Raw genomic sequence first — 17,028 nt, 5'->3', positions numbered from 1 at the left:
TGGAATTGACTGCCCTGCCGTAGTTCAGAGTAAGGCGTAGAGCCAATCAGTGCCTCGGCATTCCGGCCGCCGGCTACGTGCCTCAGAAGGATGTTGCCGATCTCAAGGCAGGACTCCTCCTGTTCTTATCTCCTAGTGCTGTGATCTCGCTTCTCACTTCTCCACAATATACTTAGCTTCTTGTCCTTTCTTAGGATGCTGCTGCAATGGGGTGCAGGCGCAGCTCCGTAACGCTCTATCTCGTGCTAGGCCGCTGTCAGGATCCCACCCCTAACAGGTCCTCCCTGGGTCTCTCCAATCAGCTTTCTCCCTAACTTCCTATCCGACTACCAGTTTTACCAGAGTGTGAGGAGTGGCCTAATAGATAGGACCCTTTGTCCCCCTGGTGGCCGGAGTGTGAAATGTTGTGTGTGACTGTGATATCTGATCAGGTGAACTCCTTTAGTGCCATCAGACGTACCATCACTCCCCCTGGTGGAAGAGTGACAATACTGCAACGAACAGGACTCTGGGGCGCTGCACTGGCACTAGAGCAGGACACTGCGAGGGAGCGGAGGAAAGTAAGTGTAATGTTTGTTTTTTTTTTATCTTTTATGATGAGACCAATCATTCCAGCAACAGGATGGGGCCATTTATACTAGGATGCCAGAAAGAAATGCATATTCATTGCCTTCCACACCCATGGGCATGAAATTCAGTGAATATTCATTTCTCTTTAGCAGTGGGCACAGAAGTAAGCCGAAGCCGCTGTCTCCTGCCTTCTGTGACCCGCTGCACTGCCGAAACCACTCCCCCACCTCCCCACCACAGCTAGAGCCCATACATCTGGACTATAAAATGCATTCCCGATTTTCCTCCACATTTTGGGAGGAAAAAAAGTGAGTCTTATAGTCCAAAAAATACGGTAAGTGATATTATTACTGCTGTGATGTATTTTATTTTTGAGGATACTGTTTTCAATGGGGGGAATGGGAGGTCCTATTACTGCGCAGGGCGACACTTGCTTTTTTTCTTCATCTGGCATAGAGTAGAAGTTGGGGAAAAATTTGGGGAATGTGCTCTAGATAACTGTGTTATTTTCTGCAGAGACGAGTCCCGGCTAAAATAAGTGGTGGCGGTCTATGCTGGATGAAGAATAAAAGCAAAGATGAATAACTTCAACTAGAGATGTCACTGGTAAGTCAGTGTGTTACTTGTACACTAACACTATATAGTATATACAGAGCTCCTGTGTATAATGTCACTGGTGATCCCTATATTACCTAAACACTTTATACAGAGAACCTGTGTATAATGGTACTTATGGTAATATTAGTGTTGTGCATTTTTTTTTATTAATGATCAGTATTGTAGTATTCAGTCACTATGTGGTGGTAATATGTGGTCTGGTCATGGTGTGGCAGTATTTGTTCTTTGTATGTGGTATTCGGTCACTATGTTATGGTAATATGTGGTCTGGTCATGGGGTGACGATATTTGTTCCTTGTATGTGGTATTATTCAGTCACTATGTGGTGGAGTTTTGTGGTCTGGTCATGGTGTGATGGTATTTGTCCCTTGTATTTGGTATTATTCCGGCACTATATGGTATTAATATGTGGTCTCGTCATGGTATGGCGTTATTTGTTCCTTGTATGTGGTATTATTCAGTCACTATGTGTAGGTAATATGTGGTCTGGTCATGGTTTAACACAATTTGCTCCTTGTATGTGGTATTATTCAGTAAATAGGTGGTGTTAATATGTGGTCTGGTCATCATGTGATGGTATTTGTTCCTTGTATATGGTATTATTTGGCCACTATGTTGTGGTAATATGTGGTCTTTTAATGGTGTTGCAGTATTTGTTCCTTGCATGTGGTATTTTTGGTCATTTCAAAAATTGTATGTGACACATTCCCTTAAAGAATAATAAGTAAAAATATACCTAAAAAAATATTGCATATTTTAACAAATATTTGATAGGTTAGAGTAGAGTTGGGCACTGACAAAAGAGTACCTTGCGTGTGCAATGAGAGAAACTTGCACGAGTCTCTCGCATCAATACCTGGCACTGCACTCAGGACCAGAGTGTGTGGCTGCATGTGTTTCTATGCAGCTGAACGCTCCGGTCCCGAGTGCCAGCGGCAGTGTCGGGTATTGATGCGAGAGACTCACATTGCACTTGCAAGTGTGACCCTGGCCTACGAAGCTTGATAGGACCTCATTCTTCTACTATTGGGCTTCATCTGCTGTACCAACAGGACCCATATCAAGGGAGATCAAAATAAAAAAGGAAGGCAGCAGCCAGTGAATACAGAATTGTGACAAGCTTTTTCACATAGCTTACAAGGTGAGCCCAGATATATATGTCTCTTCCTCCCTCTTATAACCAAGTGGTATAGTGGTGTTTGAGTAGGGGGCACCTCCCTATCTCTCCTCTTTTGCATATAACATTATTCATATCATCAGCATAGCTTCAGAATTTTTTTCAGCAAATTTGCCATATGTTACTTTAACGAGCTTGAAGAATTCCATGTGCTTGCCACAGAAATAAACCAAAATCTTCATAATGACCATTCAATAGTACTACCACTGTTTGTTGGAAACTGATATCCTCACAGCCTTATATGCAGACCATACTTGCATACATTTTTAAGGGAAGGTATATCAGGATCAAAACTATACAAAAAAGAGAGAGGTCTCCTGCAATATATAATGCCTACAATATTATGAAGTCACAACCTCCAAATAATAAAATATAATTTTTTTTATGAAAACATTTAAAATTGCAAAACAATTGCAACACACATGCGAAGAAAATCAACATATCTATAATATAACGCTGGGAGCGTCACTCTGTCCGAAGCCTTTATAGACTGCGCAAGCGCAAGCGCCGGCGCAGTCTGGACCCCACAGAGCGACGCTCCTAGGAGATCGCGGTATGCGTAAGCGCTGAACGAACACCGCGATCTCCAACAGAGAAACAGGGACGAGCCAGGAGGCGGAGGGTGAGTATACTTACCTGTCCCGTTCCACCGACGCCATTCCGGGCCATGAATATCCCCCTGCTCCCGGAATCGGCGCCTGCGCAGTCTGCGCTTTCCGGCGCCATTTTCTTGAAGACACATTGCAGTGTGTCTTCAAGAAAATGGCGCCGGAAAGCGCAGACTGCGCAGGCGCCTTTTCCGGCACCAAGAGGACACAGAAAATCTGTCCTCCTGGTGCCGGAAAAGGCGCCTGCGCAGTCCGCGCTTTCCGGCGCCATTTTCTTGAAGACACACTGCAATGTGTCTTCAAGAAAATGGCGCCGGAAAGCGCGGACTGCGCAGGCGCCGAATCCGGGAGCAGGGGGATATTCATGGCCCGGAATGGCGTCGGTGGAACAGGACAGGTAAGTATACTCACCCTCCGCAAGTAACAAATTGCTGTGCCATGAGGCTGTGGCACTTCATGCCACAGCTATTTGTTACTTACGCCACTTACGTCCACAGCCACCGCACCCACCACAGCCACCGCACCCAGCACAGCCGCCGCACCCAGCACAGCCGCCGCACCCAGCACAGCCACGCACAGCCGCCCACAGCAACACACAGCCGCCCACAGCAACGCACAGCCGCCCACAGCCACACACAGCCGCCCACAGCCGCCGCACCCAGTACAGCCGCCGCACCCAGCACAGCCACGCACAGCCACCCACAGCCGCCGCACCCACCACAGCCACCGCACCCAGCACAGCCACGCACAGCCGCCGCACCCAGCACAGCCGCCTACAGCCACGCACAGCCGCTGCACCCAGCACAGCCAAGCACAGCCGCCCACAGCCATGCACAGGCGCCTACAGCCACGCACAGCCGCCGCACCCGGCACAGCCACGCACAGCCGCCGAACCCAGCACAGCCACGCACAGCCGCCGCACCCGGCACAGCCATGCACAGCCGCCGCACCCGGCACAGCCACGCACAGCCGCCGCACCCGGCACAGCCACGCACAGCCGCCGCACCCAGCACAGCCACGCACAGCCGCCGCACCCAGCACAGCCGCCGCACCCAGCACAGCCGCCCACAGCCGCCGCACCCAGCACAGCCACGCACAGCTGCCGCACCCAGCACAGCCGCCGCACCCAGCACAGCCGCCGCACCCAGCACAGCCGCCGCACCCAGCACAGCCACGCACAGCCGCCACACCCAGCAGAGCCGCCGCACTCAGCACAGCCGTCCACAGCCGCCGCACCCAGCACAGCCGCCCACAGCCACGCACAGCCGCCCACAGCCGCCGCACCCAGTACAGCCGCCGCACCCAGCACAGCCACGCACAGCCACCCACAGCCGCCGCACCCACCACAGCCACCGCACTCAGCACAGCCACGCACAGCCGCCGCACCCAGCACAGCCGCCTACAGCCACGCACAGCCGCTGCACCCAGCACAGCCACGCACAGCCGCCCACAGCCACGCACAGGCGCCTACAGCCACGCACAGCCACCGCACCCAGCACAGCCGCCGCACCCAGCACAGCCACCGCACCCAGCACAGCCACCGCACCCAGCACAGCAGCCGCACCTAGCACAGCCACGCACAGCCGCCCACAGCCACGCACAGCCGCCCACAGCCACGCACAGCCGCCGCACCCAGCACAGCCGCCGCACCCAGCACAGCCGCTGCACCCAGCACAGCCGCCCACAGCCGCCGCACCCAGCACAGCCGCCGCACTCAGCACAGCCGTCCACAGCCGCCGCACCCAGCACAGCCGCCCACAGCCACGCACAGCCGCCGCACCCAGCACAGCCACCGCACCCAGCACAGCCGCCGCACCCAGCACAGCCACGCACAGCCGCCCATAGCCACGCACAGCCGCCGCACCCAGCACAGCCACCGCACCCAGCACAGCCGTCCACAGCCGCCGCACCCAGCACAGCCACGCACAGCTGCCTACAGCCACACACAGCCGCCTACAGCCACGCACAGCCACCGCACCCAGCACAGCCGCCGCACCCAGCACAGCCGCCACACACAGCACAGCCACGCACAGCCACCCACAGCCACGCACAGCCGCCCACAGACACGCACAGCCGCCGCACCCAGCACAGCCGCCGCACCCAGCACAGCCGCCGCACCCAGCACAGCGACGCACAGCCGCCGCACCCAGCACAGCCGCCACACCCAGCACAGCCGCCGCACCCAGCACAGCGACGCACAGCCGCCGCACCCAGCACAGCCGCCGCACCCAGCACAGCCGCCCACAGCCACCCGCAGCCACGCACAGCCGCGCACAGCCACCGCACCCAGCACAGCCGTCCACAGCCGCCGCACCCAGCACAGCCACCCACAGCCGCCCGCACCCAGCACAGCCACGCACAGCCGCCCGCACCCAGCACAGCCACGCACAGCCGCGCCACATACAGCCGCCCGCACTCAGCACAGCCGCCGCACTCAGCACAGCCACCGCACCCAGCACAGCCGCCCACAGCCACGCACAGCCGCCTACAGCCACGCACAGCCGCCGCACCCAGCACAGCCGCCGCACCCAGCACAGCCACGCACAGCCGCCGCACCCAGCACAGCCACCGCACCCAGCACAGCCGTCCACAGCCGCCCGCACCCAGCAGTGCCACGCACAGCCGCCCGCACTCAGCACAGCCGCTCGCACTCAGCACAGCCGCCCGCACTCAGCACAGCCGCCCGCACTCAGCACAGCCGCCCGCACTCAGCACAGCCGCCCGCAATGATGGGGGCGCAGGATGGAGCAGCACATGACATGGTGGAGCAGCACATGACAGGATGGGGCGCAGGATGGAGCAGCACATGACACGGTGGAGCAGCACATGACAGGATGGGGATGCAGGATGGAGCAGCACATGACACGGTGGAGCAGCACATGACAGGATGGGGGCGCAGGATGGAGCAGCACATGACACGGTGGAGCAGCACATGACAGGATGGGGATGCAGGATGGAGCAGCACATGACACGGTGGAGCAGCACATGACAGGATGGGGGCGCAGGATGGAGCAGCACATGACAGGATGGGAGAGCAAGATGGGAGCAGCACATACCAGGATGGAGACCATATACCAATATAAATGCTCGCCACCCGGGCGTAGAACGGGTTCAATAGCTAGTCTATAATATAACGCTGGGAGCGTCACTCTGTCCGAAGCCTTTATAGACTGCGCAAGCGCCGGCGCAGTCTGGACCCCACAGAGCGACGCTCCTAGGAGATCGCGGTATGCGTAAGCGCTGAACGCACACCGCGATCTCCAACAGAGAAACAGGGACGAGCCAGGAGGCGGAGGGTGAGTATACTTACCTGTCCCGTTCCACCGACGCCATTCCGGGCCATGAATATCCCCATGCTCCTGGAATCGGCGCCTGCGCAGTCTGCGCTTTCCGGCGCCATTTTCTTGAAGACACATTGCAGTGTGTCTTCAAGAAAATGGTGCCGGAAAGCGCGGACTGCGCAGGCGCCTTTTCCGGCACCAGGAGGACACAGAAAATCTGTCCTCCTGGTGCCGGAAAAGGCGCCTGCGAAGTCCGCGCTTTCCGGCGCCATTTTCTTGAAGACACACTGCAATGTGTCTTCAAGAAAATGGCGCCGGAAAGCGCGGACTGCGCAGGCGCCGAATCCGGGAGCAGGGGGATATTCATGGCCCGGAATGGCGTCGATGGAATGGGACAGGTAAGGCTACGTTCACATTAGCGTTAAGCTAATGTGCGTCGGGTTTGCGTCGGCGACGCAGCGGCGACGCATGCGTCATGCGCCCCCTATACTTAACATGGGGGACGCATGCGTTTTTTTTTGTTGCGTTGTGCCACACATGCGTCTTTTTTGCCGCAAGCGTCGGACCAAAAAAACGCAGCAAGTTGCATTTTTCTTGCGTCCGATTTTCGGCAAAAAACGACGCATGCGTCGCAAAACGCAGCGTTTTTGCGTGCGTTTTGCCGCGTTTTGGCGTGCGTTGTGCGTTGCGTCGCCGACGCAGCGGCGCACAACGCTAGTGTGAACTTAGCCTTAGTATACTCACCCTCCGCAAGTAACAAATTGCTGTGCCATGAGGCTGTGGCACTTCATGCCACAGCTATTTGTTACTTACGCCACTTACGTCCACAGCCACCGCACCCACCACAGCCACCACACCCAGCACAGCCGCCGCACCCAGCACAGCCGCCGCACCCAGCATAGCCACGCACAGCCGCCCACAGCAACGCACAGCCGCCCACAGCAACGCACAGCCGCCCACAGCCACACACAGCCGCCGCACCCAGTACAGCCGCCGCACCCAGCACAGCCACGCACAGCCACCCACAGCCGCCGCACCCACCACAGCCACCGCACCCAGCACAGCCACGCACAGCCGCCGCACCCAGCACAGCCGCCTACATCCACGCACAGCCGCTGCACCCAGCACAGCCACGCACAGCCGCCCACAGCCACGCACAGGCGCCTACAGCCACGCAAAGCCACTGCACCCAGCACAGCCACGCACAGCCGCCGCACCCGGCACAGCCACGCACAGCCGCCGCACCCGGCACAGCCACGCACAGCCGCCGCACCCGGCACAGCCACGCACAGCCACCGCACCCGGCACAGCCACGCACAGCCGCCGCACCAAGCACAGCCACGCACAGCCGCCGCACCCAGCACAGCCACGCACAGCCGCCGCACCCAGCACAGCCACACACAGCCGCCGCACCCGGCACAGCCGCCGCACCCAGCACAGCCGCCGCACCCAGCACAGCCACGCACAGCCGCCCACAGCCGCCGCACCCAGCACAGCCGCCGCACCCAGCACAGCCGCCGCACCCAGCACAGCCACGCACAGCCGCCGCACCCAGCACAGCCGCCGCACTCAGCACAGCCGTCCACAGCCGCCGCACCCAGCACAGCCGCCCACATCCACGCACAGCCGCCCACAGCCGCCGCACCCAGTACAGCCGCCGCACCCAGCACAGCCACGCACAGCCACCCACAGCCGCCGCACCCACCACAGCCACCGCACCCAGCACAGCCACGCACAGCCGCCGCACCCAGCACAGCCGCCTACAGCCACGCACAGCCGCTGCACCCAGCACAGCCACGCACAGCCGCCCACAGCCACGCACAGGCGCCTACAGCCACGCACAGCCACCGCACCCAGCACAGCCGCCGCACCCAGCACAGCCGCCGCACCCAGCACAGCCATCGCACCCAGCACAGCCGCCGCACCCAGCACGGCCACGCACAGCCGCCCACAGCCACGCACAGCCACCGCACCCAGCACAGCCGCCGCACCCAGCACAGCCGCCCACAGCCGCCGCACCCAGCACAGCCGCCGCACCCAGCACAGCCGCCCACAGCCACGCACAGCCGCCGCACCCAGCACAGCCACCGCACCCAGCACAGCCGCCGCACCCAGCACAGCCACGCACAGCCGCCCACAGCCACCGCACCCAGCACAGCCGCCGCACCCAGCACAGCCGCCGCACCCAGCACAGCCGCCCACAGCCGCCGCACCCAGCACAGCCGCCGCACTCAGCACAGCCGTCCACAGCCGCCGCACCCAGCACAGCCGCCCACAGCCACGCACAGCCGCCGCACCCAGCACAGCCACCGCACCCAGCACAGCCGCCGCACCCAGCACAGCCGCCCACAGCCACGCACAGCCGCCGCACCCAGCACAGCCACTGCACCCAGCACAGCCGTCCACAGCCGCCGCACCCAGCACAGCCACGCACAGCTGCCTACAGCCACACACAGCCGCCTACAGCCACGCACAGCCACCGCACCCAGCACAGCCGCCGCACCCAGCACAGCCGCCGCACCCAGCACAGCCACGCACAGCCGCCCACAGCCACGCACAGCCGCCCACAGCCACGCACAGCCGCCGCACCCAGCACAGCCGCCGCACCCAGCACAGCGACGCACAGCCGCCGCATCCAGCACAGCCGCCGCACCCAGCACAGCCGCCCACAGCCACGCACAGCCGCGCACAGCCACCGCACCCAGCACAGCCGTCCACAGCCGCCGCACCCAGCACAGCCACCCCCAGCCACCCGCACCCAGCACAGCCACGCACAGCCGCCCGCACCCAGCACAGCCACGCACAGCCGCGCCACATACAGCCGCCTGCACTCAGCACAGCCGCCGCACTCAGCACAGCCACCGCACCCAGCACAGCCGCCCACAGCCACGCACAGCCGCCTACAGCCATGCACAGCCGCCGCACCCAGCACAGCCACGCACAGCCGCCGCACCCAGCACAGCCGTCCACAGCCGCCGCACCCAGCACAGCCGTCCACAGCCGCCCGCACCCAGCAGCGCCACGCACAGCCGCCCGCACTCAGCACAGCCGCCCGCACTCAGCACAGCCGCCCGCACTCAGCACAGCCGCCCGCACTCAGCACAGCCGCCCGCAATGATGGGGGCGCAGGATGGAGCAGCACATGACACGGTGGAGCAGCACATGACAGGATGGGGCGCAGGATGGAGCAGCACATGACACGGTGGAGCAGCACATGACAGGATGGGGATGCAGGATGGAGCAGCACATGACACGGTGGAGCAGCACATGACAGGATGGGGGCGCAGTATGGAGCAGCACATGACACGGTGGAGCAGCACATGACAGGATGGGGATGCAGGATGGAGCAGCACATGACAGCCGCCCGCACCCAGCACAGCCATGCACAGCCGCCCGCACCCAGCACAGCCACGCACAGCCGCGCCACATACAGCCGCCGCACCCAGCACAGCCGCCGCACCCAGCACAGCCACGCACAGCCGCCGCACCCAGCACAGCCACCGCACCCAGCACAGCCGTCCACAGCCGCCCGCACCCAGCAGCGCCACGCACAGCCGCCCACACTCAGCACAGCCGCCCGCACTCAGCACAGCCGCCCGCAATGATGGGGGCGCAGGATGGAGCAGCACATGACATGGTGGAGCAGCACATGACAGGATGGGGCGCAGGATGGAGCAGCACATGACACAGTGGAGCAGCACATAACAGGATGGGGATGCAGGATGGAGCAGCACATGACACGGTGGAGCAGCACATGACAGGATGGGGATGCAGGATGGAGCAGCACATGACAAGACGGTGGAGCAGCACATGACAGGATGGGGGCGCAGGATGGAGCAGCACATGACAGGATGGGAGAGCAAGATGGGAGCAGCACATACCAGGATGGAGACCATATACCAATATAAATGCTCGCCACCCGGGCGTAGAACGGGTTCAATAGCTAGTCTATAATATAACGCTGGGAGCGTCACTCTGTCCGAAGCCTTTATAGACTGCGCAAGCGCAAGCGCCGGCGCAGTCTGGACCCCACAGAGCGACGCTCCTAGGAGATCGCGGTATGCGTAAGCGCTGAACGCACACCGCGATCTCCAACAGAGAAACAGGGACGAGCCAGGAGGCGGAGGGTGAGTATACTTACCTGTCCCGTTCCACCGACGCCATTCCGGGCCATGAATATCCCCATGCTCCTGGAATCGGCGCCTGCGCAGTCTGTGCTTTCCGGCGCCATTTTCTTGAAGACACATTGCAGTGTGTCTTCAAGAAAATGGCGCCGGAAAGCGTGGACTGCGCAGGCGCCTTTTCCGGCACCAGGAGGACACAGAAAATCTGTCCTCCTGGTGCCGGAAAAGGCGCCTGCGAAGTCCGCGCTTTCCGGCGCCATTTTCTTGAAGACACACTGCAATGTGTCTTCAAGAAAATGGCGCCGGAAAGTGCGGACTGCGCAGGCGCCGAATCCGGGAGCAGGGGGATATTCATGGCCCGGAATGGCGTCGATGGAATGGGACAGGTAAGTATACTCACCCTCCGCAAGTAACAAATTGCTGTGTCATGAGGCTGTGGCACTTCATGCCACAGCTATTTGTTACTTACGCCACTTACGTCCACAGCCACCGCACCCACCACAGCCACCGCACCCAGCACAGCCGCCGCACCCAGCACAGCCGCCGCACCCAGCACAGCCACGCACAGCCGCCCACAGCAACGCACAGCCGCCCACAGCAACGCACAGCTGCCCACAGCCACACACAGCCGCCCACAGCCGCCGCACCCACCACAGCCACTGCACCCAACACAGCCACGCACAGCCGCCGCACCCAGCACAGCCGCCTACAGCCACGCACAGCCGCTGCACCCAGCACAGCCACGCACAGCCGCCCACAGCCACGCACAGGCGCCTACAGCCACGCACAGCCACTGCACCCAGCACAGCCACGCACAGCCGCCGCACCCGGCACAGCCACGCACAGCCGCCGCACCCGGCACAGCCACGCACAGCCGCCGCACCCGGCACAGCCACGCACAGCCACCGCACCCGGCACAGCCACGCACAGCCGCCGCACCCGGCACAGCCACGCACAGCCGCCGCACCCGGCACGGCCGCCGCACCCAGCACAGCCGCCGCACCCAGCACAGCCACGCACAGCCGCCCACAGCCGCCGCACCCAGCACAGCCGCCGCACCCAGCACAGCCGCCGCACCCAGCACAGCCACGCACAGCTGCCGCACCCAGCACAGCCGCCGCACTCAGCACAGCCGTCCACAGCCGCCGCACCCAGCACAGCCGCCCACAGCCACGCACAGCCGCCCACAGCCGCCGCACCCAGTACAGCCGCCGCACCCAGCACAGCCACGCACAGCCACCCACAGCCGCCGCACCCACCACAGCCACCGCACCCAGCACAGCCACGCACAGCCGCCGCACCCAGCACAGCCGCCTACAGCCACGCACAGCCGCTGCACCCAGCACAGCCACGCACAGCCGCCCACAGCCACGCACAGGCGCCTACAGCCATGCACAGCCACCGCACCCAGCACAGCCGCCGCACCCAGCACAGCCGCCGCACCCAGCACAGCCACCGCACCCAGCACAGCCGCCGCACCCAGTACAGCCACGCACAGCCGCCCACAGCCACGCACAGCCACCGCACCCAGCACAGCCGCCGCACCCAGCACAGCCGCCGCACCCAGCACAGCCGCCCACAGCCGCCGCACCCAGCACAGCCGCCGCACTCAGCACAGCCGTCCACAGCCGCCGCACCCAGCACAGCCGCCCACAGCCACGCACAGCCGCCGCACCCAGCACAGCCACCGCACCCAGCACAGCCGCCGCACCCAGCACAGCCACGCACAGCCGCCCACAGCCACGCACAGCCGCCGCACCCAGCACAGCCACCGCACCCAGCACAGCCGTCCACAGCCGCCGCACCCAGCACAGCCACGCACAGCTGCCTACAGCCACACACAGCCGCCTACAGCCACGCACAGCCACCGCACCCAGCACAGCCGCCGCACCCAGCACAGCCGCCGCACCCAGCACAGCCACGCACAGCCGCCCACAGCCACGCACAGCCGCCCACAGCCACGCACAGCCGCCCACAGCCACGCACAGCCGCCGCACCCAGCACAGCCGCCGCACCCAGCACAGCCGCCCATATATATGGAGACCATATACCAATATAAATGCTTGCCACCCGGGCGTAGAACGGGTTCAATAGCTAGTATATAATAATGTTCTCAGTGAAGGCTCATAAAGAGGAATACACACAGCACAGAAGGAATATTGGGCAGTTAAAGGTACCGTAAATCACTAGCAAAATACATGGTATAGGGAATAAGTACATAAGGTGTTAACTTATCTTCAATAAGTATGTATTAATAAAAATAGTCAACCCTACATAATAGATAAAATGCCCATATTGCAAAGAGTGGCATAGAAAATACTACCATGCATGGTATGATAAATAAGTATGTCACAAGTGTATTTTGCACACCCCATGCATATGCAACATAGCCATCATAGCATTAAATAGCAAGGGGCTCAACTCCCAAAGTAAGCCCACGTGAAACGTGCGTCGGGGTTGTGAGGCACACACTATAAACATGGGATTGCTATGTGGCATATGCATGGATGCGCTATTTACACTTGTGACCCACTTACCATTCCATGCATGGTGGTATTTTGTTTGCTCTGTAATAATGATCTGAAAATAATGTTGGATGTGAAATTTAGTCCTTTCGCATAGATTTAGTATAGGAATAGTTACGTGTTTTTTTTATATCCTGATGGGGCAGAGATAATGAACATATCAGTGATTCTCTGTACAAGACTGGTAATGCAGCATGCACATAACAACAAATACAGTTCTCATGAAAATGAAGTATAGACAACCATAGGTAAAGGATAGAAATAAAATTATACAATGATCGTTGACCTTACCTTGTGGGTATTTTAACTCTCAAGTATCTATCAATGGATATCGCAAGCAGGGATAAGATGGAGGCATTGGTCAAAATAATCACTAAACAGCACATAAACAAGCAGGAGTAGAAATGTAATTGTTTACCCAGGCTTATTACAATGGCAAGGGGCATAACCAGGATGCCAACAGCAAGGTCTGCAAATGCAAGAGACACAATGAAGAAAAAAGTTGTATTCTGTAGGCTTGGGTTTGCTTTCACTGCCCAGATGACCAAGATGTTGCCCAAAACAGCTGATATTCCAATCACAGTCTCTATGGCAATGTATGCCTGGCTGTAGGGGTCTAAATGTGTTGTTTCATTTGCCATGTCCAGTGATAATGTAAAAGTTACTAAAGAGATTCCACAGCATACATCCAAAGAAGAAAGGAGGCAATCACTGAAACAGGGTTTGATGCGTAGGAACCTTGCTTATTGTTCCATTGCATTGACTTGTCAAAAATAAATCTTGCTTTTCTTTTCTTCTTTCAAAGAGAAAAAAAAACTCCTGTAGGGATGTCAGTTCCTCCAAATAGATAGGAATCAAAGGGTAAATCCTGCTGTCATTCCTTGTTTTCTGAAAGGAAGTCAATGCTGTGCTGTGCTTTGAAAAGTAAAGAACCTGCAGGATGCCACAATCAGGTGCCACAGCTAGTTGAAGTAAGAAAGCTTTAGGGAAATCACGCTTATTATTTATGGTTTTCTATACCTCCACAGCTTTAGAGAAGTTGCCCTAACGGAAGCCAGTGTTTCCCTTTTCAAGAAAAATAGGAGTAGTTCCATCCAGAGTTGCAAAGACTGTGATTTAAAGGATCGATAAATATACTAAAACAAACATTCCCTCTTTAGGGCTGGTTCAGATCACCACATGAAAAAAACATTTTATTTTTATCCCAAAAATCTGACAACTTTCATACATATTATCCATATGCCTTCCATGTGCCATGTGTATGTCCGTTTTTACATCTGTATGACACCCATATGGCATCTGTGTTTGTAGATCAACTGTTTAAAATGTACCTGATCAGCAACAGTTTCCAGAAGTCTTTAGTTGCAGTAAAAAATGGATCCCATAAGGCTCATCTGTATTGTATCTGACTTTTACAGAATTGCCATGCATCTTTAACAGTCAGATGCAATACAGATAGATGATCCGTATCAGATCCAATTTTTTACGCACCCATAGATTTCAATGGGCGAGTCTCATCCCAAATGCAAAAGAGAATATTACGTGTTGCGATATTTTTCAATTGGACATTTGGTTCATGTGAAAAAACTGTCAGCTGAACACCTCTACTAAATAACATTGGTCCATGTGCTGTCAAATTTCAGCACACGTTCCTAGAACACGCTCATCTGCTAAGCCCTTAATATTCTTCTTTTACCGATCGGATTACCGTAATTCTTTTTATATTTTGATAGCTCATGTGTTTCTGAATGCAGCGATATCAAATATGTGCATTTTTTTATTATTGTTTTAAATGGGGCTAAAGGAGGTGATTTGAATTTTTATATTTCTTTAATTTTTTATATTTTTAAACACATTTTCTTTTCTTTTTACTTGTTTCAGGATCAGAGGAAAAAAATGATACGTTTCTACAAAATTGTTTAAAAGTATGCAAAAATATTCTGCAGATTGTTAAAGATTTTCTTCTGTCTACTTTTATTAATTTCTCAGTTTACTGTTCCTTTCATTTTTAGATTTACATTTTTTATCCTTTATCCTTTTTTTCCTTTATCAGTTAAAGAGAATCTATCACCACATTTTTGCTACCTCATCTGAGCGTAGTACAGTACACTGTGTGCAGAATTATTAGGCAAGTTGTATTTTAGAGGATTATTTTTATTATTGATCAACAACTATGTTCTCAATCAACCCCAAAGACTCATAAATATCAAAGCTTGAAAACAGATGGATGGATGGATGGAGGGCACCACAAAATATATATATCAGAAAAAGGAAGGTTCACTATGGGCTTGTAACAAGACATAGAAAAAACAACGAGAAAAAAGATCATGCCCATATGTAAAGGAACACCTCCAAACAATGATAAATATCAAAAATATGTACTTTTTATTGACAATGAACCTCAAAAACTGCATGTACATGCATGTAAAGAACGATGACACAAAACACTTAAAAACATTTAAAATTGCAAAATATGCGGAAACAACAACATGCCTATACTGAAATGATTGTCAATTCCTATGGTAGGGAAAATGACGCCCCACAGAAAATGTGCTTCTCCCAAATAAGATGATCAGAAAGATCTAACCACACAGTCAAAATGCAAGAGTAATTGACCACTCAATAGTGTGGTGTCAATGTTGCAATACCATAGCCACCTACATAAGGTGCATAATTCCTGTGCAAAATACCTGCAACAATGTGCAAATCATGGTCATGGGATGCAGAAAAAAGTCCTGAAAAACACGTGCCTAAAAATAGAATCTGAGATGTGACTCAAAAGATGATTTGTAAATAAGCACACATGGCCTGCAATGGGAGGGAGAGGAAGGACTGCAAGATGCAAAAGCCCAAAGAAAAAAGAAAACCTCAATCCCATGAAAAAACCCCATCATACCGAAAATCCAGAGCCATGACCATGAATAGAAGTCTCTGTAAACTGGGGAAGCACCCCGTGGGTAGGCTTCCACGCGTATCGCCGCCCAGATGGCGGCTTCCTCAGGGAAAAATATTTTGTCATATTTTCTGTGGGGCGTCATTTTCCCTACCATAGGAATTGACAATCATTTCAGTATAGGCATGTTGTTGTTTCCGCATATTTTGCAATTTTAAATGTTTTTAAGTGTTTTGTGTCATCGTTCTTTACATGCATGTACATGCAGTTTTTGAGGTTCATTGTCAATAAAAAGTACATATTTTTGATATTTATCATTGTTTGGAGGTGTTCCTTTACATATGGGCATGATCTTTTTTCTCGTTGTTTTTTCTATAAATATCAAAGCTTAATATTTTTGGAAGTTGGAGTAGGGTTTTTTAGATTTGGCTATCTTAGGGGGATATCTGTTTTTGCAGGTAACTATTACTGTGCAGAATTATTAGGCAACTTAATAAAAACCAAATATATTCCCATCTCACTTGTTTATTTTCACCAGGTAAACCAATATCGCTGCACAAAATTTAAAAATATACATTTCTAACATGCAAAAACAAAACCTCAAAAAACTAGTGACCAATATAGCCACCTTTCTTTATGATGACACTCAGCAGCCTTCCATCCATAGATTCTGTCAGTTGCTTGATCTGTTTACGACCAACATTGCGTGCAGCAGCCACCACAGCCTCCCAGACACTGTTCCGACAGGTCTACTGTTTTCCCTCCCTGTAGATCTCACATTTTACGAGGGACCACAGGTTCTTAATGGGGTTCAGATCAGGTGAACAAGGGGCCATGTCATTATTTTTTCTTCTTTGAAACCTTTACTGGCCAGCCACGCTGGGGAGTAGTTGGAGGCATGTGATGGAGCTTTGTCCTGCATGAAAATCATGTTTTTTTTTAACGATACCAACTTCTTCCTGTACCACTGCTTGAAGAAGTTGTCTTCCAGAAACTGGCAGTAGGTCTAGGAGTTGAGCTTCACTCCATCCTCAACCCGAAAAGGTCCCACAAGTTCATCTTTGATGATACCAGCCCATACAAGTACCCCACCTCCACCTTGCTGGTGTCTGAGTCGGAGTGGAGCTCTCTACCCTTTATTGATCCAGCATTTGGCCCATCAAGAGTCACTCTCATTTCATCAGTCCATAAAACCTTTGAAAAGTCAGTATTAAGATATTTCTTGGCCCAGT

At 55.5% G+C, this 17,028-nt stretch overlaps 1 protein-coding gene across 1 annotated transcript in view; it reads right to left on the bottom strand.

Moving 5' to 3' along the window:
• Window positions 1–13,863, bottom strand: part of ADORA3 (adenosine A3 receptor) — a 49,427-nt gene extending 35,564 nt beyond the window's left edge. Inside the window, exon 1 of the mRNA XM_077294892.1 lies at window positions 13,195–13,863. Coding sequence (XP_077151007.1) covers window positions 13,195–13,544 — 350 coding nt within the window. The 5' untranslated portion in view covers window positions 13,545–13,863. The remainder of the gene's footprint in view (window positions 1–13,194) is intronic.
• Window positions 13,864–17,028: the final 3,165 nt, after the last annotated feature.

The sequence above is a fragment of the Ranitomeya variabilis genome, chromosome 3, assembly GCF_051348905.1.
Source record: "Ranitomeya variabilis isolate aRanVar5 chromosome 3, aRanVar5.hap1, whole genome shotgun sequence".
Classification (NCBI taxonomy): Eukaryota; Metazoa; Chordata; class Amphibia; order Anura; family Dendrobatidae; genus Ranitomeya; species Ranitomeya variabilis.
This window is presented reverse-complemented; position numbering and strand designations above follow the sequence as displayed.